Here is a 27,790-nt window from a genome sequence, read left to right as displayed (position 1 = left end):
TGACTCATTTTCTTTTGCTTTTCCATCAAGCTATACTTACATACCAGTAGATTAGAATGGAATTGAATCCAAGATTGTTCTTCTTTTGATTGTCAGTTCCATCCTCGTTTTTAAAAGAGATATACTTCAGTGGGCAGAGCCTACTCTGCTCGTGCTCCTTCATTCCATGTACAGCCTCTTCCTGTTAGGTCTCTTTACTTCCTTGTTTCTTCTCAGCCAAACAATTATATTTTGGAAAAGGTGGAAATAACTAAAAATAGGTCTTAGTAAGAAGTCTACATTAATTACAAGAAGGAATTTTCTATTGGCTAAAGGGTCTCTTGGAGAGTGTTAGAAGGGTCAGGAAAGAATGGCAATTATACTTTTTTCTGTACCATTCATTTTTTGGTATAATAATAAAAAACAGCTTTTCTGGTCAAGAGGAAATTCAATCTTGATGAAAATTCTAGGTGTCAAAAAAAAATGTGTATTTGCACAACCCCCCTGCCATTATAGTTGAATTTTCTGCTAGTAGCAAGTATAGAGTTTTTGCCCTTAAATTTATTATTTTATTTTTATTTTTTTCCCTATGAAAGGTTTTATATGCATGAATATCTGCACAGTATTCTTCATTTCTTACCCCAAAATTAAATAAAAAATTAAAAGTTTCAAATATGTATCCCATTTTGTCAGTAGTTTTAGAACAATTTTACAAAAAAAAAAAGATTGTATGCCCCAATTTCCATTTTAAATATCTGAAAATGAAGACATAGAAGGGTGAATGTCAAATTTTCAGAACTTGGCTGCAACTGCAGGAGCATTTAGGCTGTGATGACCATTTGTACGACACACAACAAAATGGTGATGCACTTGAAATATATGATCAAATATTGGTCTTGTACCTACTCCATGGTCAACACTGTCTCTGAACTCTTAAGTGTTGGATATTATACTGATTGGACTGACTTGAATCCTTTGTGATCCTCTGTTTCTTGGAGCAGATACAAAAAATTTGTCTTTTCTGATGGAATAAATGTAAAGGCAAATTTTTTTTGTATGACAAACATGAATTCTCCGTAACATAAGTAATGTGTTTTCCAAGTATTATTTTTTCCATTTTATTATAGCAAGATAACCATAAGTACTGATCCGTTCCTACTCCAGGATCTCAACAGTTACCAGCTTTGACATACATATAGCCTAGTACTTTTTACTGCAAATTGTAATAAATTACTCAAAAACAAATGCTTCCATAATGCACAGTATGCTATAGATATAAAAACAGGTATTAAAAACTGTTTTGTTTAGTAATTTTTAGGGTTTCATATGAGATTTGCAAACAGCTTTATTAGTGATATTTTCACAATTAAAAAAAAGTTAAAATAGGTGTTAGTAATGAGTCCTATATGTCTCTTTTAGAGGGGCCTGGAGATTAATTTGTTCTTATTTTTTTTTTTTTTTTGAAAATAGTTGCCATCCTTCTGGCCAAAGAAGCCTGGATGGCTTCTCCCTTCTGAGCACATAAATACAACACTTTAATTAGCTGAAAGGTTGCTTATTCCCACATCATTTGGGATTAAAATTGCTTTCAGTGGAAGAGCTTTAATAATGACCCTCCTTTTATGTTGGTTTATTTGGAGATTTTGTAATTAGTGCTAAGATGTTAAAAGCTGTGGATAGAAAATGAGATATTATAAAGAAAACCTTTTTAATTGTTGTTTTTCAATTTGACAGTGATAGAATATATTCTGTACTGTTATATAATGTCATCCTCTGGCACAAGCATTGAAAGAAAAAGAAAGGAAAAATGTTTTGTAGTCAGAACCACTTATTTTCTGTACATTTAGTGGTATTCACAGTGCATATTATGTTGCAAAATCTCTGTGTTCCATTAGACGACTGATTCTGCTTCTTGCTCTTTGACATCCTATACTTTATGTGTACTGGTACACAGGCTCCTAAGATAGTGGGTTTTCCTGGAAGTAGGCAGGTTTGGAACATCCTAAGAAGTGATCGATTTTTCTCGGTTCTATCATGGCTGATTCAGTGCAATAAACTTTTGAAAGACACTGAAGACTTCTCATTTTGAAATGCAGTGCATATGTGTAATGCAGCCACTCCTTTTAGTAACGGTTCAAATTTGTGTAATAAATCATTGCCTTGATGCTGTATGTACAGCACCTGACAGAGTGGTTATGTATAGAATGTATACTGTTTGCTTCAGTCATGAATTCATATTACCTTTAAATGGTTGCAGTGAAAAACCTGTTATCTCATGTGAGGTATATTATAGCTTTTCAGATACGAGGCAAAAGGTCTATTGTTACAGTCTCAGTGCTACATGTTGTTTATTATATGAATAATATTTTTAGAGTGGTCTTTCTGCCCTTTAGAGCTGCCTTTGTATATAAAAAAATAAATTAAAAATTCTACATACATGGTCACGGATATTAGTCATTTTTCCAGGGGAGGGAAGGAGGAGGGGAAGATGCAGAAATCCTCCTCCTCTTAGACAGTAGTAACAGTGTGAGGATGCCTTGTCCTCATTTTTTTTACTTCTGAGATTTTATTGCTGGCAGCCAGATGTGCTGAAACTCCTGACGACAGCATCTATTCACTGCGTGTTTTTAATAGGCTTAGAGAAATATGAGTAGAGTACATGAAAGCAGCTCAGCTTCACACTTCAGCTGGGAATGCCCAAAAAGCTTACTGCTGTTTAGAATTCTTGCTACAGTCGGGAGAAAGCCGCACGGGTACTAAATCTTCTACGACTGAATTAGAAGAATAATGACTGTACAATTAACTATCAGCCCCTGCTCATTTAGGCACAGTTTTTACAGAGATCAGGAGAAATATGGAACTTGATTGGCATATTTGTATTTGATGGTGTGTACAAAATAGATGACTTTTAAGACAGGTGGTGAAGAAAAATAGAAGAGAAAGAAAGAGAGAAAATGCAATTTGAGACACTGCGCCAGGTCTGCAATTCTGTTTTATCTCATTTTCATGGGGTTTTCTCATCCCCTCCAAATATTTTACAAAATGATCTTTTTGGACAAACGTTGAACAACACTAGGTGAGTAGAAATGAAACATTTTTGCTTTATCATTTCTATTCTTATACTGATGGTAATCTATTTGCATGCTTTTCAATGGGGTACTTTTATAATTGCACTCCTAGGTATTAACATTTTTATGGTAGCAGTGAGTCTGTTAGTGTTTTTATGTTTTATGTAAGGATTTACGTGAGAACTCAGTCTGCAGAAATAAAACCAGCAAAGATAGAATAAAATATTTAAGATGGTTATGTATCTTCCAAGTACATTAGCTGCCATTAGAAGGTAGCATTATTAGCTGTAATCCTTAAAGCATATTAAATATTCATAAACAAATTTGTCAGATAAAATGATTTCTATGTGGATATGGCAGTGAAAAGATTAAATGCTCAGAGATATCTGTTTAACCATACATAATTTATTGGAAGATGCAAATTAGTAGTTCTGCATACCTTTTGCAAAATAGGCAGAAAGCAGTTCCTTATTTTTAGAAGACTTAGATTCTGCATGTGATGCTTTTCAATAATCTTTTTAACTAGTCAAATTATAGTTGATCAGTGGACGCTTTGCAGCAGGTCAGTCAGCTCTGTAGGCTATCCTTTTGTGAATAGCTGTTGTTTTGTGGAAATTAGAAATGATAGGGCAAAGTAGTTGTTTATCCGTGTGAGACAGTTATTGAACTGGTTTCTTAGGATTTTTGAGGGGGTAAACTGAATTAATAATACCTCATTTCTGTGGCATTATTCAGTAAACATATATGGTACTGATGTTTAGAACTTTTTCATACTTCTGTTAAATATTAACAGTAAAAATTATTAAGAATTTCATCTGAAAGAGTGGGAGTGCAGGTCAGGGAGAATAAGAATCCTGTAGTTTTCTATAAAGATAGTGCACTGATGGAAACATTCTGGAAAAACAGTGGAAGTAATATTGCAGTGACTATATCCAGCATTTTAATCATCTTCTCTGTATCTGTGGGAGAAATCCCTTTTAAATGGGATATTATTTCTTAAATACAGTGATATTTGCACTTAATACTTCAGAAAACTGTTATAATTTTATTTCCCAGATTTTTTTGGTAAGGATTCCCTCCCTTACTACTGATGTTTCCTTTAAAAATATTTTAATATTTATTTAATGTTACTGTTTTCAAGTTTTGTTATCTTGTTTATGAATTTCTAATTAGGCATGCAAAATTATGGAGGTAGCTTTAGCAATCATAGTTACTGTTATGAATTAAGATATTTTTAGATATATATGAAATCTGTATTCAAGGAGATTTTTCTTATATCCCTTTGCTGTACTGTGAAATCTTTGAAGCTCTACAAAATGGAGCAATAATTTATGTATTATCAGCTGTGATTGTAAAACTGTGCATATTTCCAAGTGCATAGTTTCAGGCCTGCAGCAACCAACAAAGCCCTTAGCAACTGTTCTAATCAGCTCCCATCCCAGTCCTGCTTCTCTGCTTCTCTGGATCTGCATTTGCAGATCAAAGTGCATGCTTTTTGTAGATCAAGGTGCATGTTTTTTGTTAATTATTTTACAGGTAGATGTGCATCGTGCTTTTCGGTGTGTATTTTGCTTGTAGACTCGGGCAAAAGCTGCAGCTTCAAATCAAAAGACATTAGAGAACTGTTTTATTGCATTTGATGTGCCTGAGATTAGAAGTATATTTATCCTAGGAGACTGGCAAACAAGAAAGCATTGTTAGGAAATTGAGCCTCCTACTTAGCATGGGCTGTCTTATTTAGGATGAGAATAGTTCCGTTGTTATAAGGAGCAGTATAGTGTTTTTCTAGGTATCAATGCTTTCAGCCTCGAGAATGTGCAATTTTTAACAATATGCAGCAGTAATTGGGAAAGACTGAGACATGCTTTCTCTGTCTTCTGACACTAAAGTTAGGTGAAAGTTTTTTAAGTTATTGAGTAAAAAGATTCCCTCTTCTGAATAAGTAACAGTATTTTAAATTTGAGCTTGATAAAATGATTTTGAAGGAGTCATCTATTAAGTAGTCACTAAAAAGTCTCGCTTGCATTTATTTCAGAAGCTAGTCTTTTTATTGTCTTACTGATTTTAAAAAAAATCTGTTGTATTTTTGTAATTAAATCAATGTCCTGTATATTATAGTTAGATTTTTCTCTTAAAGTTTTGCACAATTAATCTAATGCACTTGCTAAAAACTAATTGTTCATGCATTAAGAGTTGATGTTTCAGAACTGTGGTAAAGAAAACATAAATACCTACAGCATGGAAGAGATTCTGCTTTGATGAGGTATAATGCAGTCTGTCTCTTTGGTCTTCAAAGTTCTGTATTTTTTCAGACTAAAAAGAAATTATTATTTTTTTTTAAGGTTTTTTTTTTCTGTTTTTATATCTAAAAGGTACAAGTCATAGTCCAGAAAGATAACAGCTGACATTACACATGGAATGATTAACTGCTGCTTACACAAAGTAATAATGTGAAGAAAACAGGTTAATGGATACAAATAGTACAGTGATAATGGAATGTAAAACAGAAAGTCATAGGAAATGAGGAAGTATACATATAACTGTAACTGAATATACATTCCTCCTAATTTTCACATCGTCTGTTCTTGGAGTTCTTGTTCTTCAGTTCTTCTGAAAGTTTTAGATATGCTGAGATTTTGTTGCAGGAAAAACAGATATCTTGGGCTTCACTTTCTGATATTATACCAAACATTGCCAGGAATTAAACTGTTTTTCATAATTTCCCATAGAAACCATATATGAGTCGGGTTCTTATTTGCATAGTTTTTTCATTGCAGTAACTGATGTGGGAGGATCCAAATAATATTAAGCTCCTTGTGAATTAGATTGATTTTACCATTTAAATGGGTTTAGTTATCCTCTCCAAACAGCTTCTGTTGGAGGAATATTGCACTTGAGTTCTTTTGCCGGGTATAGGGCAGCACTGTCCTGTAAGATACTGTTGAGAGTGTAAAAGAGAGAACTGCTTTACTGGGCCTCCCTCTTGTTCTTACACAGTTCTTTCTGACATTTCAGCTCCAGCCAGCTGAAGCAGTAAGAGCTATGATTTTACATCAAAATTGTATTTCACCTGTGTTGGTGACTGTGGTGCTATTTCCTGTGTCATAAGTTACTTTCTTTTGAAAAATGCTTAGAATTACCTCATGTTGAGAAGCCATAAGAACTGTTTTTCATTCCTAGCATTTGGCAAATAGCTAGTTAGTGGAATAAATTTTTCATGTGTCTGGGAAAAGAAATCAGGAGACCTCTTCTGAAAACACAGTATATGCTTACATTATATCCGAGTTTCAAAGCAACATCCAAAGGAGCTTCAGCTTTTTGAAGTCTAAAATTGTCTGATAACTTTCAGTGACATACTTTTCTTTCAAATAACAAAAGACTATGAAATATAGTTTAAAAATGTTTTAAAAACCTTTAGTAATGAGATAAGCTGGATTTTCTGATTGCCATTCTTCATTTAGTGTTTAGTGTACAAATACTGTGCTGTCAGATGCTCTATTTGTAGCAACATGCTTCGAGAAGTCACAATTGCTTTGGGCAATATTCAGATTAACACATCACTGCATAATGGCAAGTATCTTTTGTAACTAAAATTGATAAAACTGTACAGAGGAGTATCAGTCCAATTTTGCCATTGCAGTATATATTAAAAGCTTTTCTCAGAGAATGAAAAACAGTGGATTTACCTAAACTTGGTTTCTCACATAACGTATTGCTACTTTTTTTTGTTGCAGCTATGTGAAAGAGAGTTTGTTGTTTAGGTTGGCCACACAGGGGCATAAGATAACTGACATATTCAGCCCAAAAACAGTACAAAGGTTCTTCAAGAATTCTATGTATAACAGAGACTTAGGAATTGTCCACGTTTTGAAATTAGACACACTTAGTTAAAAAACCCCAAATTGTACTTTCTTTCATTAAATTAAACCCCAATATTTTTAAAGTCTCTTAAGAATTTTTATGTTTTTAATTCCTTGGTAAGCGTCTTGTATATAAATACACTGATTTTCAGCAGGTTGCTAGAATACCCAGAGCCTGTTTGTGAAACCAGATATATACATTGAAAATATAATTTTAGCAGAAACATATGATTTATTTTAATTATTTAATTTTCTGCTTTCTTTTCTAAATATACCTAGTAGCTATTTACTAATGCTCCATTTTATAATGAAGCCATCACATGATATCAAGAATTACTGGCACAGGCAATTGTTGTTTTTCATGGTGCAAGTAATGATTACTTTGACATTGAAGGGAAAAGATAATATTCTGTTCTTTGTTGGAAAAAAATTTTGTCAAGATATTTCTGTAGAATAGATTTGAGAAGGTTTTTTTTCTGACTCTGTATTGGTTCAACAAAGCAAGAGGTTTGCTAATATTCTAAGAGAATGTTGCATTTTCAAATATTACTAGCCTAGTAGCCAAGGAGAAAACACCATAATGATGTTAGAACTGGGAGTATATTGTCCATATTCTGTCATGCAAAACTGAATAATAACTGAAACTGCCTCTCCTCAGTTTCAAAAACTAGCTTATTTATAGCTACCTTTAAAAATTAAGTTTGTTGGGATTTTCATGCCTGCTCCTTTTTACCTCTGTACTAGTTTCATAGTATCCTGCTTTAGTGAGTATCCCGCTTTCTCATTAAAAAACATGCAATGTTGGTAAAAAAATCCAGAAATTTTGTTTGTGTTCCTACTTTGTATTTTTCCCTTAATGACTTAAAGGCATAGCAAAGCTATTTCCTCTTCTTAACTGTTTGTGTCTTGCCTCAGACCCAATCAGAATTTCAAAACTAAGCTAATTTCAGTCCTAGATCTCTCTATTACCTCAGAGAGGTTGTACGTGTCAGACGATCCTCTATGTTTTTTAATTCCTAAAATTAGAGGCATAAGTCATATTCAGGTGAATCCCTATGTGCGCGCACACACACACACACACACACACATACACATATATATAAACTTCCATAAAAACAAGGGGAAGATTGGCAGCTGGGACAGCAAGTTGTATATAATGGGCAAAGGGAAACTCAGACAGCTGTGTATTTGGTCTTTTCTGCACCTTTGGTACATGTCCCTCATAGAACACTCTGTGTGCTCTTCAGGCCTCACGTAAGTGCATCTAACTCTTGCTTCTCTGCAGACTTGCTTCTGTGGGACAAAGTGGGACTAGTAGCATGATTTTCCAAATCTTCTCATGTTTCTATTTCCATTGGAGGAAGCAACTGAACATACTAACTTGCCCCAAAGCTATTTCTTTCTGAGAAGAAGTTCTGTGTTCCATCCTGTCTTGGCAGCTGTTGGGTTTTGGGTTTCTTTTTTCTCCCTATTTCTAGGAAAAACCATTCCTGTGACATTCTGTTATAGATATTTTCAGAGACAGAAAAGTAGAAGATTTCCTTACAGAACCATTTCTCTTCCCATCTCTTCCAGCTCTGGAGAGAGATACCTTCTGTTACTTCCACCTCAGTTGCTACAGATTTAATAAGGTGACATATGCTTCCTCCATGAATCTCACAGAGCTGTGGATATTTGCAGCCATAACAGGTTTCTCTCTATTCTCATTGTGCATGAACTGCTGTTATCCAATGATGGCAATAAAATCCTAGCTGGCATATGATCTTAACCTCCCACCAGGAAGAGAAAAGAGGATGGATCAGAGATGGATAATTTATCTCAATTCAGCTAGTATGTTAAATTCACAAATTTAAATAATCCTAAATTTGGAAATGATTAAACATGCCTTAAAACTTGATTTTTTTTCCTCACCTGGGTGAGAGCAACAGAAATCTAAGCTATACTTGAGTTACCAAGTACAACATTTTCTATCAGAACATGTAAAAATAATCTCTTTTCAGTCTTGAATAAATCAGATAATTCCTGTCATTCCACATATCATTCACATAAGATGTGGATATTATCTTCTTTTTCTGGAATAAGAAGGAAGAGGCCATGATATTAAAAAATAACTATGATTTTGTGTACTCGAAGTATTTAAGAGATTTATTGAATGAGGAGAACTCAGTACTTTATGCAAACCGCATGTTCCAACATCCAGAAATCAAGGTTGCTCATCTCAACCCTTGACTAGGTAATAGGTATATTTGAGGATAGATTGAGCTGTGGTGACTGGAATAATAACTAGCCCCAGATATCCATTTTACTCTTCTTCAGGGTGCTGTCACTCTGGTAAAACTGGCATGAGTGCTAAGCAAACCTGCTCCATACTGCCTCCACTGAGAGTTTGGTATATTGGTGTTCAACAAAGTCAATACTCCAGACTGTTTACTGTAGCTGGTCAGACTCATATTCAGAAAATATTTCATTTTTCCCACCTGTGTGGTCAAAAGTTCCTGGTAAGATTCTTCACCAGTCCTGCTTCACTCACTACCAAGGATGTGAAAAAATCATGGAATCACCGAATATTTTGAGTTGGAAGGGACCCACAAGGATCATTAAAGTCCAGCTCCTGGCCCTGCCTTAGACAGCCCCAAGAATCACACCATGTGCCTGAGAACATTGTTCAAACACTTCTTGAACTCAGACCGTCTTGGTGCTCTGACCACCTTCCCTGGTGAGCCTGTTCCAGTGCCAACCAGCCCCTGGGTGAAGAACCTTTTCCTCATATCTTACTTCAATCTACCCTGACACAACTTCATGCCATTGCCTGTCACTGGTCACCACAGAGAAGAGATCAGTGCCTGCTCATCCTCTCCCTGTCATGAGGAAGTTGTAACTGCAATGAGGTCTCCCCTCGGTCTCTCCAGGATGAACAGACCAAGTGACTTCAGCCGCTCCTCACAGGGATTCCCCTCCAGGCCCTTCACCATCTTCATTGCCCTTCATTGGATGCTCTCTAAGAGCTTTCTTATATTGTGGGCCCCAAAACTGCACAGAGTAGTGGTTAACAGCACTCAGGTAGTCCCTCACCTTCTTTACACTCCCTTATCTTTTTAGCTCTTGGTCTTTTGGGTCAGTAATCCCATGCACATTTATGGCACAATGTGCCTACTAATGACACTATTCATTTACCAGTTCAGGAACAGTAATTAGACTGCATTGTAGAAACATGGGGCTTTGAAAAGCAGAACCTTCCTTCTCAGAATCAAGATATATCTTTGCTTTGTTCCTTGATAAGAGGAGTTTTGCTGTTGTCCCTGCCACAGATACTGATTCACTGAAGCAGTGGAATGGAGGAAGACAACTTCTGTTGGTGTGGGTCCTGATGTTTCTTGATTATTTTGTTCCCTTTTTGATCTTTTGGGCATAGTATAATTCTGAGTAGGAAGACAACTGAAAGGGGAAACAATCTTTTTTAAACCTCTACTATCACATCTTACAGATGGACAGAATAACACAAATAACATTGGGATATTTGGCTGTGTAGGTCATGTTAAGTTGGGGAGAATGGAAGGAAGGAGTGTTGCAGTTACCCAGCTCCTTTCCTTTTGAGTGTGATGGAGATGCCCTACCAATTGCTAACTGTGAACCCAGCTCCCTTTAGACTTCTCAGGAATATACTCTTGATTTTGCACTATAAAGGCAGAATGAATGTTTAGTCATAGAAAACACTATGTTTTGAAATGGTTCAAGGAAGATTGTTATCTGGGCCTCGGGTGATTTACAGGGTTCTGTAAAAGGAATTAAAAAATATAATATTGGCCTCTGAAAAACTGGGAAATTCAAGATGAGTTTTGGAGGTAACAGCATCATTTTAGCTTTACCCTGAGATAAAAGGTTTGGAATTTGGAAGTATTTCAAGTCTTTGGCTTCACTTCAGCATGTGCTTTGCAATAGGAAGGAAAAGACAGCTTTCTGAAAGTTGTTTTTTGGGTTCCCCCCCTTTTTATTTTTAACCTTACAAGGAATAGTTATGAGATAGACAAATGAAATAAAAAAGTTGTGTATTGGAAAAATTTGTCTCAAAGCTGTCTAAGTTTGACAGGGATTACAGATTGAAATGCTGAAACATTAATTGTATTTGTTTAATAATAAGAAATGAGTTAGATATCTTGTAATTCAGAGTGAATTTGTATGGTGTCTTTATTTAAAAGAATGAAATACATCTTGATTAATAGACTTTATCCTCCCTGCAATTTCTGAGTTATCTTTCTGATTAAGATATACTTCCAAATCCCCATCTTCTCGTATTCAAGACAATTTTTTATCATGAAACTTCACCAATATTTTGAATAAATAAGTTTCTAGCCGTTGTCTCTTAGATAGTAATAGCCACATATATCATAATAGGAGCAGTAACCTGTAATTGTTAAAAGGTGTATAAAACTAAGTTGACAAGCAAGGTAATGCAATTATAATTGATTTAAGATAGTTTCCCTATTAACCTATAAAATGGTATATAAAGTCACAGAGAAATGGCCTAAACCACAAAATTTTGTATGTGTTTTAACTATTGTGCACCAAAGATGAGACATTTTGACATGTATTATGTACGTGTATGTATTATGTACATGTATAAAACATGTATTATGTATTATTGTCAGTAAATAACAACACATTTCAATATTAAATAAGCAAAAGAATAATGAAATTAGAATATTTCTTACAAATTTTAGTATTTTTTTTCTCTATGTAAGACATTCAAAATATTTTTAAAGTGATTTAAGGAGATGAAGAATAAAACACTACTAAAAGATGGAACCTCAGAATTTCAGGAAGACTTGACACTCCAAATCCAGTATTGATTTATTGTTTGGTCCAACAAAATATGTTTTCAAGTATAAATATACACACATAACTAAAATAACATTAAAATTTTTGGCTGAAACAGGAAGTTTAAAATCTCTCCTCCCTGCTTACCCTCTCCACTTCTATACACCTCTGTTTCTCTTTCCATTTTTTGATTTTCCTAGTGTTATATTTTAGGCTGTTGCTCCTTTGTCTTCGGACTGCACTCAGAACAAATGCATTTTGCATGGATGTGAGGACCTCAGGGGTAGTCAATGTCTCATTCACTTAAGGACTTAATTTTTTTCACTGCTAATGGTAACATTGTTCTGCTGTAAAATTACAAGAACAATGAGTGTTTTAGAGAAGATTCAATTTTTATAGTTCTTCTGTACCACAATGACTCTAACATTGTTTGATCATTATTCAAATAACCTACAGTAAAAGCTTGTAAGTGCCCTGTTCTCAAGAACTCTTCCAGTAGGATGTGCTTCATCTAACTGTCATACTTTTGGAAGTTTTTGAAAAGTGTCAGGGAGGACAGAAAAGATTTCAAAACGCAGAAGAATTACGATATTAAAAACAGAGCAATTCAAATAATTTATGTGCACAAAATCTTGCTTGTGCTTAACACATATCTTTAATGTTAAAGTTGCTCCTTTGTAGGGCACAGAATAATCAGGGTGTACAAGGACTACCTGCAACAGTAATTCAAATCTCTTATTTTAGAATAAAGCATGAGAAGAAAGTACAGTATTGTTCAGTCAAAGAAGTGAGTGGGTACAGAGATCTGAATTCTACACCTGCCACTGTCAACATCTCTGTAGTGCCAGGAAAATCATGTAAACTTCACAGCTGGAGTTTTATGGGACATATGTCACATTTAATACCTCATGGGAGTTTATGAATTTTAATTTATAAATATTTGCAAAGGTCTTCATTATCTTGGGTTTGTAAGTATACATAGGTTAAAGTACAAATCTTTTGGGAATTTAGGTTTCATCTCTAGATATTAGGACATGGGGCAGAGTAACTTAAATATCTTAGAGATACACAAGGATTTTGTGCCTTGTTCTTACTTGCACCCTTTGTCATACCAGCTGCAAATTGCTTCATATTACTAACTGGATTGTCTCCTTACATACTGCCAGCCACACAGCTGATGTGTCCCCACTGCAGTGAGATAGTTCTGATAGTTCTTTCAGAAGTTTTTATTCTTAATATAAGTACTGAACATAATTTCTCAATTATGTATTCATATACAAAGAAATCAAATGTGTCTGTATTTGCAAAGAAATTCTTAACAAGTGTGAGGATGTGCAGCAAGCATGTTTGATAGTTGTAGAATCATAGAACGGTTTAGGTTGGAAAAGACCTTCAAGATCATCAAGTGCAACTGTTAATCCACCACTGCCAAGTCCAACACTAAGCCATGTCCCTAATAGACAATGACAATATGATACAAAAATTTAATAAATTACATATATTACACATATTCTAATATAATAAATATTACCTAATATACTGTATAATATAAATTGTAATGGAGATACTAAAAAATTGGGTAGCCACACAAGACTCAGACTATCTCACAAGATTGCAGTAGTGTACAGAAATACCCTGTTTTCCTGTCAAGCACAGACAAAAAACTCCGTTAATTCTGCAGGGGGTGTTGTGTGGCCTTCTGATAGTAAACTGGAGAAAAAAGTATAGATCTGCATTTTTTGTGGATTTTATTGTTGGAGTACTTCCATGCAACTAATGCAAAGGGATTTTTACTGGATTTTGGTCTGTTGATGTAATCAGCTATGAGTAAGTTTGTATTTTGGAGTTAAAGGATGAATATAGACATAAACCCATTTCCTACTTACCTTTAGTTGGGAAATTTTTTAAATAAACACTGGTGTCTAAATGCTGTCTCAATAATTAATTTTTTTTAATGGAAACTATGCAAGATACATTAGTCTGTATTTCATTTTGATCATATATGGGTGATATCTGAACTGTACTTGTGTCATAAAGAGAAAAGTCTGTTGCCTATATTCACCCTTGATTGGAGGAAGTCAATATTGAAACAAGAGTTTAGATCAGATTGAGAACTAATCTTAAATCTACTGCTGCTTCAGCTGAAGTGAGATGAGTTAACTAAAGAGAAGAAAGAAAAATATATCTTTCAATAGGTCTTTTGCAATACATCAGCCTTACTTAAACTCTGGGAATTTCATTATAACAATTCCAAATTTGAAGTGATGTGTTATTGATGTGATATGGTTTTGTCTCCAGAAAATAATGTTAACTCATATGAAAATGTGTGGAAAAAGTCCACTGAAATCTAAGGAGTGCAACAGCCTGTGGGTAAGATAAGAAATGGAGTTTACCATATAGACCTATTCACTGAGTTGCAGTTATTTCTGCCTCTTGCTTATCTGTACTATTTCCCTTCTCCAGCTTAAGAGAAAAAATGCTGCAAAATAATAGAATATTTTAATAACTTGTATGTCATGTATCCCCCATGCAATGCAAAATTTAAACTATGGCAATAGAGTGGAATATTTCATTATATCCCTGTACCTAAATAAGACATTGCAGAAACTAATTTCCTTCCTTGTTACTTTATATGGGGTTGAATCTCAATCTGTTGCATAAAAACACATCTTTTCTTGCTCATATCACTAGCTAAAACCAAATAACTTATCTTTGTTTCAGATTGCCAAGTGATTTTGCACTAATGGCCATGGGTGGTTTTTTTTTAATTTTTCAGAGGAGAATGCACTACTTTAAGTTACATAATCAAACCCAAGAGAAAGTAACATGTTCTCAGACCAATAAAATAATTTCAGATTTTTTTGTCAGCACTGTACTGAATTAGTCTATGTACTGAGCAGATCTAGAAAGAAAATTTTATTTTATTTGGACAGACTTTGTACTTAATTACTTCTATGCAGTGTATTTTTAGAACATGCTTTAGCAAAGACTGAACTGGCTATGCTGAATAAATGCTACAATAGCTAATTTGAATGCCCTTTATAATGATTGCAAATTGTGTAAGGCCAGTATGAAACTGATTTTATGTTTATGTACCTATATATGTCTATATAAAAAGGAAACAACCATAGTAAGGACCTTTGCGTATAGACTCGGACTCTGCCTGTACTTAAAACATTTCAGGAAACCCAATTTAGAAGCATTACTGAACTTGAAAAAGAGATTTCTGAGAGCTGCTGTGCTGGAGGATATTGTCAGTACAGCAGAAGTCTGTATCAATTCTGCAGTGAAAGCATAGGCTCCATTTCACATGATTATGTTTTCTGTCTGTGATATACTTTGTGCTGATTAGCTGTACTTTCTGCTGCTGGGCTGCTGCATTTTATTTGTGGTATATAATCATGTATAATAAATAAGACAGTTTGAATATTTAACCAGTAATCATAGTACATTTATTCACTATCCATATATTAGCATGGGTTAATTATGGTTCTATAGTTACTGTAATTTTTTTTTCTTTTGAGGGAGAAAATTTAACTTTGTTACTTGTATTAAGGAGAACAATCTCAAGTATTCCTAACATTCTCTTGAGAAAGTTAGATTTGTCTATCCTGAAGGATATCTAATTCTATAAAATTATCTTTTAAATATGTACATATTGGGTCTCATTTTCTTTAAACTCTGTACAAACAGTACAAGGAATAATGTACTTGTATAGCTTTTTCCAGTGTCTTTGTAGATATATGATCTATACAGCTATATATGATCTAACTAAAAAAGACTACAACTGGCTAATGTTGTTTTCCATTCATCATTAGGGATCTTGATTAGCCAATTGAGTTTTTTTTACTCTGGTGGTTGAATTATTTTAAGTTATATATTCAGAAATGATTTATCTGTTAAAAGAGGATTCAATATCTATTGTTATACAATGATAGAATGGCTTGGGTTGGAAGGGATCATAAAGATCACCTTGTTCCAATCCCCCCTGCCACAGGCAGGGACACCTGCCACTAGACCAGTTTACTCAGTGCCCCATCCAACGTGGCCTAAATGTTGCTGTCCTCAGTAAATCTAGTACAATAAATAGGTATACATTTTGCCACAAAATCCCTCCATATTTCTCCCAAGCATCCATATATTCTTCTGTAAACCATCTTTCTTTCTATATGTTGATAAGAATTTTGGCTTCTATTGAACTAGCTGGAAAAAGGAGCTTTATATTTGAACTCTTAGTGATTAATATGTGTTGATTGTGTATCACTCAGAAACTGAGCTTGAGATAAAATAGACTTTTAGAAAATAGCAATGAACTTTAGATAAACATCATTTGTAGCATGGAAACTTAATATTTTCCACATAAAGCCCACAGGTGCCTGTTGGGGCTGACCATGCCTGGGGGGTTATCAGCTAGGTAAAAAGTTTTGAAGACTGTCTTAGTTTTGTGCAGTATTTCTAACTGTTAAATACAAGAGGGAACATGCTGCACATCTCTGAGGTGTTGATACTTGGATCACTGTGCATAATTCTGGACATACATTTTTAGCAAATCTGGAAATATGTCCAGCTTGGTTAGCTAGCATTGAAAGGAGACAGATTAGCAGCATATATATGTATCGATTACTTAAACAGCAAGAAGAAAAAAATTAGGAGATTTAAAAAACCCCAAACCACTGTGAAACGTCGTTTAATGAGTGCAAGGCTCCAACTGAATGCCAGTGCAAATTTCTTAACCTACCACATTATAAAACTAATCCCATAGGAAATGGTATAAGCCTTTAAAAACAAAAAAAATTCTGAAATTAGATCGAGAAAACTTTAGAAAATGTACTGTGGGGAAAGATCCTTCATTGTCATGGAAACTAGATAATCTAATGTTTTCCATCTCCAGCTGTGTTCTATTTCTGCCATTCACTTCCAGGTGAATTTAGAAAAGGGAGGCATTTTTGATTATTTTCATTGTCTGGCACTACGGTATAGTGTACTAACAGCTGAGATTTAAGTACTATCTCGCAAAGTTTATACTTCATTAAGATCAACTACGAATTATTTTTTACAATACATGAATGCCTAATAAAAACTCGTGGACTAAATCACATTATTAATAGAGAAAATACTGCTACTACTATTTCTGTTGTTTTCTGCATCATGTGAGCATCACTTCTATTATGTTTTGCTAGTTCTGCTATCTATCAGTCTAATGCAAGGCAAGTCAAAGAACTGACACTAAAATGAATTAATTTTATTTATACTTTATCTAAATTATCCCTTTGACAAGAAAGACCTTGTTTTCAGAAAAACATGTAGGTTGTGTTTGTATTTTACCTTTTACACAAGATCTTATAGAGTAAATTATTTGATTGGAGGATTCTTTAAGGAATAATATTGGGGATGAAATATGTGTTTCTTCCCATGAAGTTAAAAATTATTTGACCTAGCATTGATCCAATATCCTTTCTTTCAAAGAGGCAACTGTCACCTGATATGAGAAGTTTGTAGTTAAAACATCATCAGAAGTTTCATTTGCTTAAATTCCAATTATATGTTTAGTCTTTCTTTACACAACTTAATTCAGAAATCAAATATCTATATAAAAAAATAGGAAAAAAATCCAGGGACAGAGTGTATAGGTTCTAGAGGCATTCTTAATGATTGATGCACTTACCTGCAGTTTCTGAGTTTTCAGCAGAACGGTCTTACCCTTTGCATTGCTAAAATAATTTGCAGTTATGTAAACTTTATGAGTCAGACAGTGTATTTACTAACACATGAAATGGAGCTTCTATTGAAAGCTCAAATTCTAGAAGGAATACTTCAAGAGCTAACACTGCACTTAAGAGTCTGGTATCAGACACCAAGAAGTAAATGAGACTTTTGTCTCACCTGACTTCACATGCTGATTTGAAGCATTATAGGCCTCCTGTGAAATCAGTGGAGAGACATCAATATTTTAGAGCAGAACCACCTGACGTGTTTTAGGCAGCTACATTAATTTAAGTGTATTGCTGACCAGAAGAGGTGAGGTGGTAGTAGCTTCATTGTTTTGGGGAGCTAGTGTTTACAGAGGGATGTGAGTGCAAAGGATGCAATTGCTATTCCCTGAAAATTTCCTTGTTGCCTAGATCCCTACTTCATGCTCCCAGCTCACATTGCTGCCTAGCATTTTACATGCTGAAGATAATTAACCAGTTAATGGTAATTATAATGAAACTAAGAGTATTCTGAGAAAAGCAGTGTGAGACAAATATTAATTACCTCATGTGAATATGATTATTAGATGCACCAAGATTTTGAATCAGTTGTCTAAATGAGGTCGATGTATCCTTGTTACAGGGATTTGAGTGGTTATTTTGGCACTATAATGTATAGAAATATTTAATGATGATAAAAATTCTAAAGAAAAGAGAAGTTGCTAAAGAATAAATAATTTTTTATAACATTAATAGTTTCTTTATTTTTCCTTAGGCAAAGGCAGTTCCTTCTACTTAGATTCTAAGATTCATATACAGAAAAGAAATCATGTCTCAAATAGTGTGTTAGAGAAATCCTATACTTTTCTTTTCCTTAGTAGTTGATATGTAATGTCTATAAAAAAAAATCTTATTCTTTAATCTGGATACTATGGTTGTTGATAGGAGCAGCAGTGCTTCTTACAGAATAAACATAAATTTTTTTTAAAATAAATTAAATATGTAATATAAGATTAATGAAATTCATATCACCACAGCCTGAGTCTGCAAAAAGTAAAATGCTGATTGAGGCTACTCAAATAAATCTATTGAAATACAAAAAAATATCTTTGAACCCTCTATTAATGGGGGGTCCAAGCCTGCAGTGACGTTCGCTTATCCTTGTGTGCTTTGACAGCAGTGGAATTTTTCAGAAAGCAAATTTGTCAGATGATTCACTGCAAAAATAATTTAATGTGGTTTGCAAAAAATGTGCTCTGTACTGTATCATTTGCCATAGAAGCAGCTTATTTCCAACCATACTACATATCAATATACTGCTCTCAGAGTTATTTTTTCAAACACCTTCACTGTTTAACACCATTCAAGTTCCTGCACCTTGCAGAGATCGATTTCTAAACTGAAAACTTTAAATATAATCTTACACAAAAAATTCTCAGAAAGTATTGCAGACTCATAAAAAATCATCATATTCCCAAAGAGGGTACCTTTAAAAATAATCTATTTCAGCTTATTGAATTTCACTTAAATGTGTTTTACATCCATGACAGCCTGATGATAGCTACAGTACTGCCTACCTTTGCTTCCCTTAGAGCTCTCAACAGCAGCTGTTGCAACCAAACCACTGAAATGAAAAAGAATCAGCACAAAACATAGTCACGTTTTCCAGAATATTAATTTAATGTGTGCACTGAAAGACAAAAAATAATACTAATTCATTAAAAGTAATAAGCAATGCTTGTCAGATTTATTTGTCTAATAAGATGATTGCATTGATTCTGATTGTGTTTAAAGAATAGCCACAGGAGAAAAATGTAATATAAGCATTTAAAATTAAAATTAGATTTATCATTATCTGTTTATTTCTGTTTTAACTTCATTTCTTGTGCTACAGTCTCCAGAAATTTCTTTTTTTTTTTTTTTTTTTTTTTTTTTGTAAAGTAGAAGCCACATAAAATTTAATTGAATAGCTCTGAAATACTGTACAGAGACAATCACAATTAATTCACTCAAGTAAAAAGCATACTTCAACAAATGCTTCAGGACAAATATCCAACTGCAATGTCAGACTGTCTGGTTCCGGATAAGTTTTCTGTTCAGTCATCCAGAGATGCAATGTTAGACTATAAATTATTGTAAAAACATCAAGGATATTTTTCAGAGTATACATACACACAGAGAAAGATATATTTAAAAATATATTTAATAATTAACACAAATTTATGACTGTCCTAAAGAAGAATTGCCCTTTTTTATATTTGGCTTACATTTTGAAAAATAAATCCATGTGCATCTTGTAAATTAAACAGGTCATGGAAATCTGTGGATAAGTACGTAGGTAGCTGATAAATCACGGACACCTACATTTTTATGACTCAATTTGCATACTGCTTGCACTTCTGAGAAATTCCTGCTAGTTCTGGAACGTCTTAGCACCTAAAAAACATGTAGCACTGTGTGAGATCCCTGGGTGAAGAACTCTGGTGCAGTAGGTGTGCTCAGAGGCAGAGGACACTCAGAGAGACCCGAAGCCAGCACAAGGCACACTGACCAAAGTCATGCTCACTCAGAAATACTTATAAAACACTCCTAACAGCTTAGTGATGAGAATACACAGCTGCAGCCTGTGTCAGACAAAAGGGATCTTTTGTTCCTCTGTTAGTAAAAGCATAAGAACATCCTGGAAGGTTGATCATAGTCAAAGGCTCAGAGCTGATCACAGAGACACCAAGCAGAGCACTCCAGGTAGTGGTCACTACTTCCTGGAGGCACCTGGGAGGTGGGGGGTGCCCCAGTCAGAGATGCCATTGAATTAGAGTAAGCAGGAGATGAGGTAATGAGAATGCATACCAAAAATGCCAAAACCTCCAAGGAATTTTCTCTGCTGGTGATGTGGCCAGGAATTTGGTGCAGTCTCAGAGGAGGACCATCTATTTGTTGACTTAGGTATCCCATATACTGCTTAGAAACATAGTGAGTCGAATTCTCAGATTGTTAAATCTTCTAATTTGCTATATAAGAGTGGTTAATGATTAACTTTGTGGTTTTTATCCCATGGCATGAACTACTTACTTAGGAAGCAATTGTCCTTGTTCCCATACCCAAGTTCTTGCGAGGAAGCAAGATTATCTTGTGTTCTCATCTTTGACTCTTCGCCCTCAGCATAGTCAGCTACTATTTTCTGTTTTTATGGTATTGTTTATTAGAGGGTGGGACAGACAGTTACACCTTGCTTTTATTTCACTTAAAAGAATCAATGTTCTCTATTTTCACTTAGAAGCTTAGTTTCTAGATTAGAAAGAAACTATATCTTGATATATTGTTTTAAGCACTCTGAGAACATTTAATTGTAAACATAAGTAAAGTGAAAAATTTCCATGCTACTCTCTATTTTGAATAAAAGTATTTCAATCATCATCATAATAATGATGATGACCAAAAAACATTTTATTATTGCTTTGTCATCCACAAATAGATTACTAATTACTTAATAAATTAGTAGATTATTATTGTATAAGCTTACCAAGCACTACTGTATTTATTGTAGTCTTGTACAGTACTGTAGCTGTAAGATGCTTAAATCCTGACAGAAATAATCACTTACAGGTTTTAGAGGAAAGTAATAAAGCAGATCTTCCAACACAATATACTGTGGAATTGGTTTAATGGTGTCCAGCTGGCTTCAGAACAGTTCAGTCAGTATAGTCAACATGATGGATGTAATGAAAGGGGGTAAAAGAGGCAGGGAAGAATCAGTTGGCTCTTTCTCATGGTTTTGGTTTAGGAAGAAGCTCTCTCTGTGGATAAGTGAAGTGCAAAAAAATCTGTCACCTTCTCAGCAGAGTGTGACTTATTATCATCATTATGGTTATTGTGTTAAGTTATTATGGTTATTGTAATTAAATCTTATATGTGAGAAAAGAGAAAGAACTGAGAAGACTCAAGCAGGACTGGAGGTGAGGTATACTTTGGAGCAAGAACACGAGTATCTCAGAACTTGAAAGGATTACTAACATTTCAGGAACTGCTCATGGGAGTGTTGCAATTCCAAAGTTCACTCACGATAGGAATAAAATTCTAGGACAATTAGTTGAGTATAAGACTACTAAAGGAACAATAAGTTTCAAATTGGTGAGTTTGACAATAGGTAATGGCTTGACAAGACAGTACCTTTCTTGGTTTTGTTGACTTTAGGCTTGTGTTTCATGCCTTTTTTTTCCATTTAGACAAAATTCTCTCTTTCAGAGAGATGTGAACATAAATCAAGTATGACCAGATTCACCTATGTGGGAGATAAGTGCAAAAAATATTAATAAGATCATTAACTGTAGCCAATTTTAGGTTCAGGTCTTCCAAAGTGATTTTCCCTCCTGGGAAGAATTTAAGAAAGCTTTACAGGGGAGTTCAAAGTCTAGAAAACCTGCCTTAAAGTTTAAGATGCTGCACATTTAAATAAGCTGAAATGTTCTCTTGATAATGGTTGATAGGTGCCTGCTCCCTGGCAAGTTTTCTTAGGTGCAACAAAATCCATCAGCTGCGAGGAAAACATCATCTCAGACTAGAATAGGGTGGAAGCTTTATTCTAGGATTGGGTGACTTGAAATCAAAATACTCTACAATTGAATTGAATACAATTGAATGTTTCTCAGAGGATTATTTTTCAACTCAAAAGCAATTTATGGTCTTGATGTAAGAAATCTTCTGGTCTTTGTAATCTGAGAGAGCAGATGTGTTGATAAGAATAATGCCTTTACAATTTAATTTATGAACTAACTAAAAGCAAAATGGAGCATATAAATATACAAAAAAATCTATATCTTCAGAGATTTGTGACAAAGGGAGATAAAGAAGGTTGTACTAAACATAAGGAAGTAAGTGTCTGAGCGGAGATAAAATTATGTTATATAGGAAGAGAGTATAAGTCAACATCGCAGTGATACAATGTGCTTATAGACACACAGCAGGTCAGTGCTGTGAATATGTCAGTCAGCAGGGTCATTTTATAGATATTCCCCCCCCAGATATTCTCATGTGAAATGGTTTTTAAGTTTATGTCTTGTGAACATAATATTATTTTAATTTTGTTGCTTTATCTATATACAACTGGTATGTATTTATCAACAGAAACATAAAAAAGCAGCAACATTAATTGTGCACAAGTAGGTGAACATTATTTCAGTTTTGAAGTAAACTTTCTGTATTAGTTTCAACAATTCATCTTGCTAATAAAATGTGATACACAATGATGTTATTTAATTTTTTCCTCAGACATTTGTTTTGTATGACACTCATTTTTCCCCCAATGAACCAGATTACTAGATTTTAGAAAATTTGCTTTTTTTGACATCCATTAGTAATGTCTTTTGTAGCTGCAAATGATCAAGAATGAATATTTTAATTCAAGAAAATTTTCCATAGCAAGTATTTCAAGTTTTATTGATTTTATCATTAATTTTGCTTTAAAACAGGCCTTGAAAGCTTAGCTATCTTACCTGAGCATATAATTTTAAATCTTGTGCATTACTTAAATATGTACTACTGTATATTTTGTACTGTATGCATTACATGCCTTATGTTCAATTTTAGTAGTAGATATGGTTTCTGTGCATTTTAAGAAGCTCACCCAGGTGGTTTGTGTTGCTGTTTCGCCACTCCAACCACAGCCAGCTTTTTTCTATGGCCCTCACCAAAATATTTATAAAGATTCTCATAGTTTGTCTGTATGGTTATCAGTTCATCTCATAAATGATAAGGCAAAATGGACTCATGACTTTAATATGTATATGACTTGCCTGTTTTACCTAGCTGTTAAGATTTGCTGTTAAGCTGTACTGCAACAGCACAAAAAATGATTTTTGAAGTTCTTCCTCCCTTTAGTCATTCAGTTAGTGTCATCCTGACAAGTTCATGCTTACTTGGGAGATATGTGAATGTCAGTGTGTAAATAACCATTGGCACAACACCTCCAATGCTTCAGGGTCTAGAAAATCAATGTTAACACATCACCTTGCTTTTGGTGTAGCCCTTTTGAAGCTAACTGGATACAAACTTATAAACTCTGTATTATATAAAAATGTAAGCCAATTATTATGAACATTACAGATTTCCTTGGCTACTGAGGGAATGGGATGTATGTGAGAATGTTAGAATTCCTGTGCTCTTAATATAGTTGCAGAAATACCTCACAAATTTTTGTTCTAATCTCATCTAAGAAGTGATTTTCCTTATATGTTTTTGGTTCCATGGCTAAATTTTTGTTAACTTCTAGCTTTATGTTAGTTATTCTCAGCTTCTCCTTCCCCTCTTTCCACTTGTTATATTTGTGTAGCTACATGCACTTAACACTCAAGTGAAGGATAGCTGCTAAAATGTCCTGAAGAGTACTTGAGCAGAATTTCCACTTTTCAATCCACATTTTTTCTCCTCATTAGTTTTGGCTCCTGATTAAGAGTTGTTTTCAGCTTTGAGACACAGATTACTTTAAAACTCATCATATATACATTATAGGCTTGCACTTGACTGTCATTCATATAACATATACAGAGTAATTGTGATCATTTGTAGAGAATGTTACTCAGATTTAGTTCCAGTTCTTCATCATCCTCGCAGGATAATATCTGTCTTCTGTTGATGAAGTATTTTTTTTCTCACTATTGACAGTTTTCTAAAAAATTCTAGGGACATTTTGACATTAGTAGCTTGATGTGTCCAGTAGGTGTGGCATATATGCTTGTTCTAATGTTTCCTAATGATTAAAAAGGTTTAATTTGGTTGCTCTATAGGTGATAGTCTTAATGAATTTGTCATTTACTTAGCTAGTGTGACTGGATGCTTTGTAGATAGGCTGAAGCTCAACAACCATCCCTGAAAGTGGTACAGCTGATTGATGTCCTGGCATGTGACACAAAGAATGTGCATGATGATGCTCCTGGGTGACTTGGAAATTATAGCAAACTTGTTGTCTGTCTTTTGTTTTTTTATATTAAAACATTTGAGATAATTTCACTGGAAGTTCTGAAAACAGAAGATAGGTAAAGGAACTAAAGGAAAGTCATTTAGTAAAGTGAATTATCTGACCTCCATTAAGCGACATGAATTGTATGAAGAAATGAGTCTTTTTAGATCCATACCTAGGCAAATGCTCTCTTCCAAAATGTGATCAATAATGTCTTCAAAATTAGTCATTAGTTCTTAGTGTTCTGTAATCATATGTAACCTGCAAAGGGGTTGTATGACAGTGTCATTAATTCTGATATATGTCATTACCAATAGCAGAAGCCCATCAGCCAATAACTACAGCTTGTGTCTTGACTTTAGAAGGCAGTATGGCATCCAGTAGTGTATCTATTTCTCATCGATTTTTTTTTAAAGTTTTGATTATATTCTATCAACAGAGATCATCAAAGACTGTATCTATCTCTTATTTATTGCTCTCTTTATGGGCATGTTTGTTTATCTTGCTCTTTGGGCTAGGTGACCATTAAAACAAGTATGTGAATAGATGTGGTTACATTCTTTGACAGTTTTCTTTGGACAACCATGGACAACCATGGACAACCATGTCTGACAGTTTAGAGACTTTCAAAATACCTTGCCTAAACTTTTCTACTAGTGAGAAAACCAGCCCCATATTTGAAATTAAACTCAGTGGATCAAAATGCAAAGGCGAGCACCATTTTTTTCTCCAAAGCTTAGTTGCTTTGCACAATTATTACTTAAAGCTGCCTTCTTATAGGTATAATAATATCTGGCAGATATTTTGCAAGACTGAAGCTGCTAGTGTTTTACTACTCGCTACAGGATATATAGATGAAGTGTCCCTTAGGTCACTCTTACTTCCCTAGTATTTGCACACTTTGAAGTCAAAGAGCCTATTTTTCTTTCTGTCCTTTTCCTTTAGGCTGCTGTCTACTCAGGAAAAAAGCCAACAAAGCAACAAACCACCAACCTTTGCATGCCCTTAATGTGAAAAAGAATCCTTTTTTGAGAGAGAGAGAGAAGAAAGACCTTTATAAACCAAAATGAAATGTTTATGCCCTATGGGGAAAAGTGCAAAGGTGATTCCATTTAAAGTTTTCCAAATGAATGAGATCATGTAATAAAACTTACTAGAACACATAAATTCTTACCATATAAAAAGTTCAGTCAAGCAGGGCTGTGGTCACATTTATATGAGGCACATTCAATGTTGCAGAGTATAGAAGAATTCTTTGTAGCTGAATTCACCCATTTACTAAATATGCATACTCTGTTAATATTACAGTCTTTGGATGAAAACCCTTTGACTCTTCTTAGCTGGGTTGCGCTGCTAATTAGCGTCTTACCTTCAGAAATGTAAAAAATTTCTCTAAGGAGATCATATATCCTCAAATAGAGCACAGGATGAAAGGTACTGCAATTGAGTCCAATCCCTTACGTTGCTGTAAAGGATGCAACTGATACTATTCAAAAGTTTACAAAATACTGTGTGCTACAGCTGTGGGTTTGTCTGTTTGTTTGTGGTTTCTTTTCTTCTTACACTCAAAAAAATGAGATCCATAGTGTGAGACTTCAGGGAAAGAGAAGAAATTACCAAGAACTTTACCAATATCATATATTTTAAAAAACACTCATAGATAAGAATGACAGATGACCTTAAAAAGTAGACCAGACCTTATACTCTAGAGAAAGAGAAAATAAGTCCCTGGCAGTCTGACATACCTAAAATTCATTCTTGACCTCAATTACATCAGTTAGGCTATCCATGAAAGGGTAAGTAAGATGCAACAATAAGACAGCTGAGATTTTTTCATACCATCTGGAGCATGCTTGTCCTCCTCTCAAAAATCTGTTGCTAGATAGAGCCAAATTCTCACACATCAGTGAAAACTAAAGTCTAGCAAACCTAAAATCAAATCATGCTTCTGGAAAACAAGAATGTATGTGTGATCACTGAAAGGCACAAAGCACAGGACTAGTTAAATAAGATGGTAGGGCAAGCAGGATCCAGGCCTTGTTTTTCAACATTTCCTTATGTGTGTTAATTAAACAGACTTCTATGTGCTCGTGTCTCAAGTATTTATTTCTATATCTTGGTCAGATGACACCTTTTTTAAAAATACTTTTTCTGTTGTAAAACAATGCAGGTTTCATGCTTCTGCTACCATTTGGAATGCAATCATAGAAAAGTACTTCATAGATGATTAGGTAACATTTCAGTTTTCAGTCTTAGTTTATTCATGACTTATTTGTATCTATTTCATCTTGTTACAGCATTATCCTGTAGTTTAAGTTGTTCCTTTCTCTCTGTATTTATCCCTAATTACATAGAGTCCTAATATTCCCTCTTGACTTTCATTTTGCATAGCTAGAGAAGCCAAACTTTTTAATAGCCATACTTTTTAATGAAAATCTCCATTTTCTTAGTCATTCCAGTAGGTTTTCTTTATGTTTACTTTTCTTTGAAGATAAGTTACTAAAAGTATACAAGGTATTCTAAAAGGAGTCTTACAGTGCCTCATATAATGTTACTAATATTTCTTTCTGTTGCCAAAAGTAACTTTTTTATTAGTCCTAGAACCTCGATTGTCTTTTTCACTATATCACACCTTTCTATTATACTACAGTCGTGCTGTGATTGGCCACTGCATGTATCCTGAATTTGATTTAGAAATATCTCCTTACCTCCTCTAACAGCTTCAGCCAAGGACCACGTATTTTGTAGCAAAAGGGTTTGCATTTAAGTAAGATTACATTTTTTAATATTAAAATTCTCTGTTTCTGTTATTGTGTTTGATTTTTAATGTCTAGAAACCCTCAAATTCAGCTGATAAACATGAATGGTTCTGCACTGCACATTTCTGTGTTTAGTTCTGCTATACACTTTATAAAACAGTGCTTGTGCAACCAACTTTTATGAGTAAGACAACCAAAAACTGAAGTTCAAAAGTTCAGTTCAGGCTGGTTGTAAAATCATAGGTTTGGATTTTTTTTTCTTCTGTTCCCAAGAATGGATGTTACAGATGTTCATTTTAGAATCTTTACTACTCAGGATTCTCTGTAACTGAGAGGACTAGAAACTTATTAAAAAATTTTCTTTTTAAATGAGAGAGTTGAGATTCCTTTTTTTCTGCTAAGTACGTAAATCACCTAAGTAATACTTAATTTGCATGTATGTTTGTAAGAAGAAATGACTCTCTCAGTGAAAAGAGGGTAAAACACGGTCAACTGCATCTGATACTTTAGTGAACAAAAAATTAAATTAGATATCCCGCTGGAAAGCAAACATATTATTTGGAGAAAATAGAACAACTCTTTTGGCTGTATAGTTCCACTTATAACAGTGCACCTAGTCTAATGGTATAGGACTATGATGTATAATGATAAGGAAAAAGTCTGG

The 27,790-nt window shown here is 34.2% G+C and overlaps 1 protein-coding gene across 26 annotated transcripts in view; it reads left to right on the top strand.

The window, feature by feature from the left end:
* The window catches only part of RIMS2 (regulating synaptic membrane exocytosis 2), a 388,249-nt gene that overhangs the window by 73,032 nt on the left and 287,427 nt on the right, over positions 1–27,790 (top strand). For 10 of the 26 annotated variants that reach the window (XM_018077800.2, XM_025895522.2, XM_025895513.2 and 7 more), the window contains exon 1: positions 2,505–3,055. The exons of the other annotated variants lie outside the window; for them this stretch is intronic. In XM_018077800.2, coding sequence (XP_017933289.1) covers positions 2,934–3,055 — 122 coding nt within the window. In that variant the 5' untranslated portion in view covers positions 2,505–2,933. Of the gene's footprint in view, positions 1–2,504; positions 3,056–27,790 lie in introns of those variants that run through there. 26 annotated transcript variants of the gene reach the window in all.

Source organism: Manacus vitellinus, unplaced genomic scaffold (assembly GCF_001715985.3).
Source record: "Manacus vitellinus isolate BGI_N305 unplaced genomic scaffold, ASM171598v3 scaffold_1_pilon, whole genome shotgun sequence".
NCBI lineage: Eukaryota > Metazoa > Chordata > Aves > Passeriformes > Pipridae > Manacus > Manacus vitellinus.
Note: the sequence above shows the minus strand (reverse complement) of the source record. Positions and strands in the feature narration are given on the sequence as shown.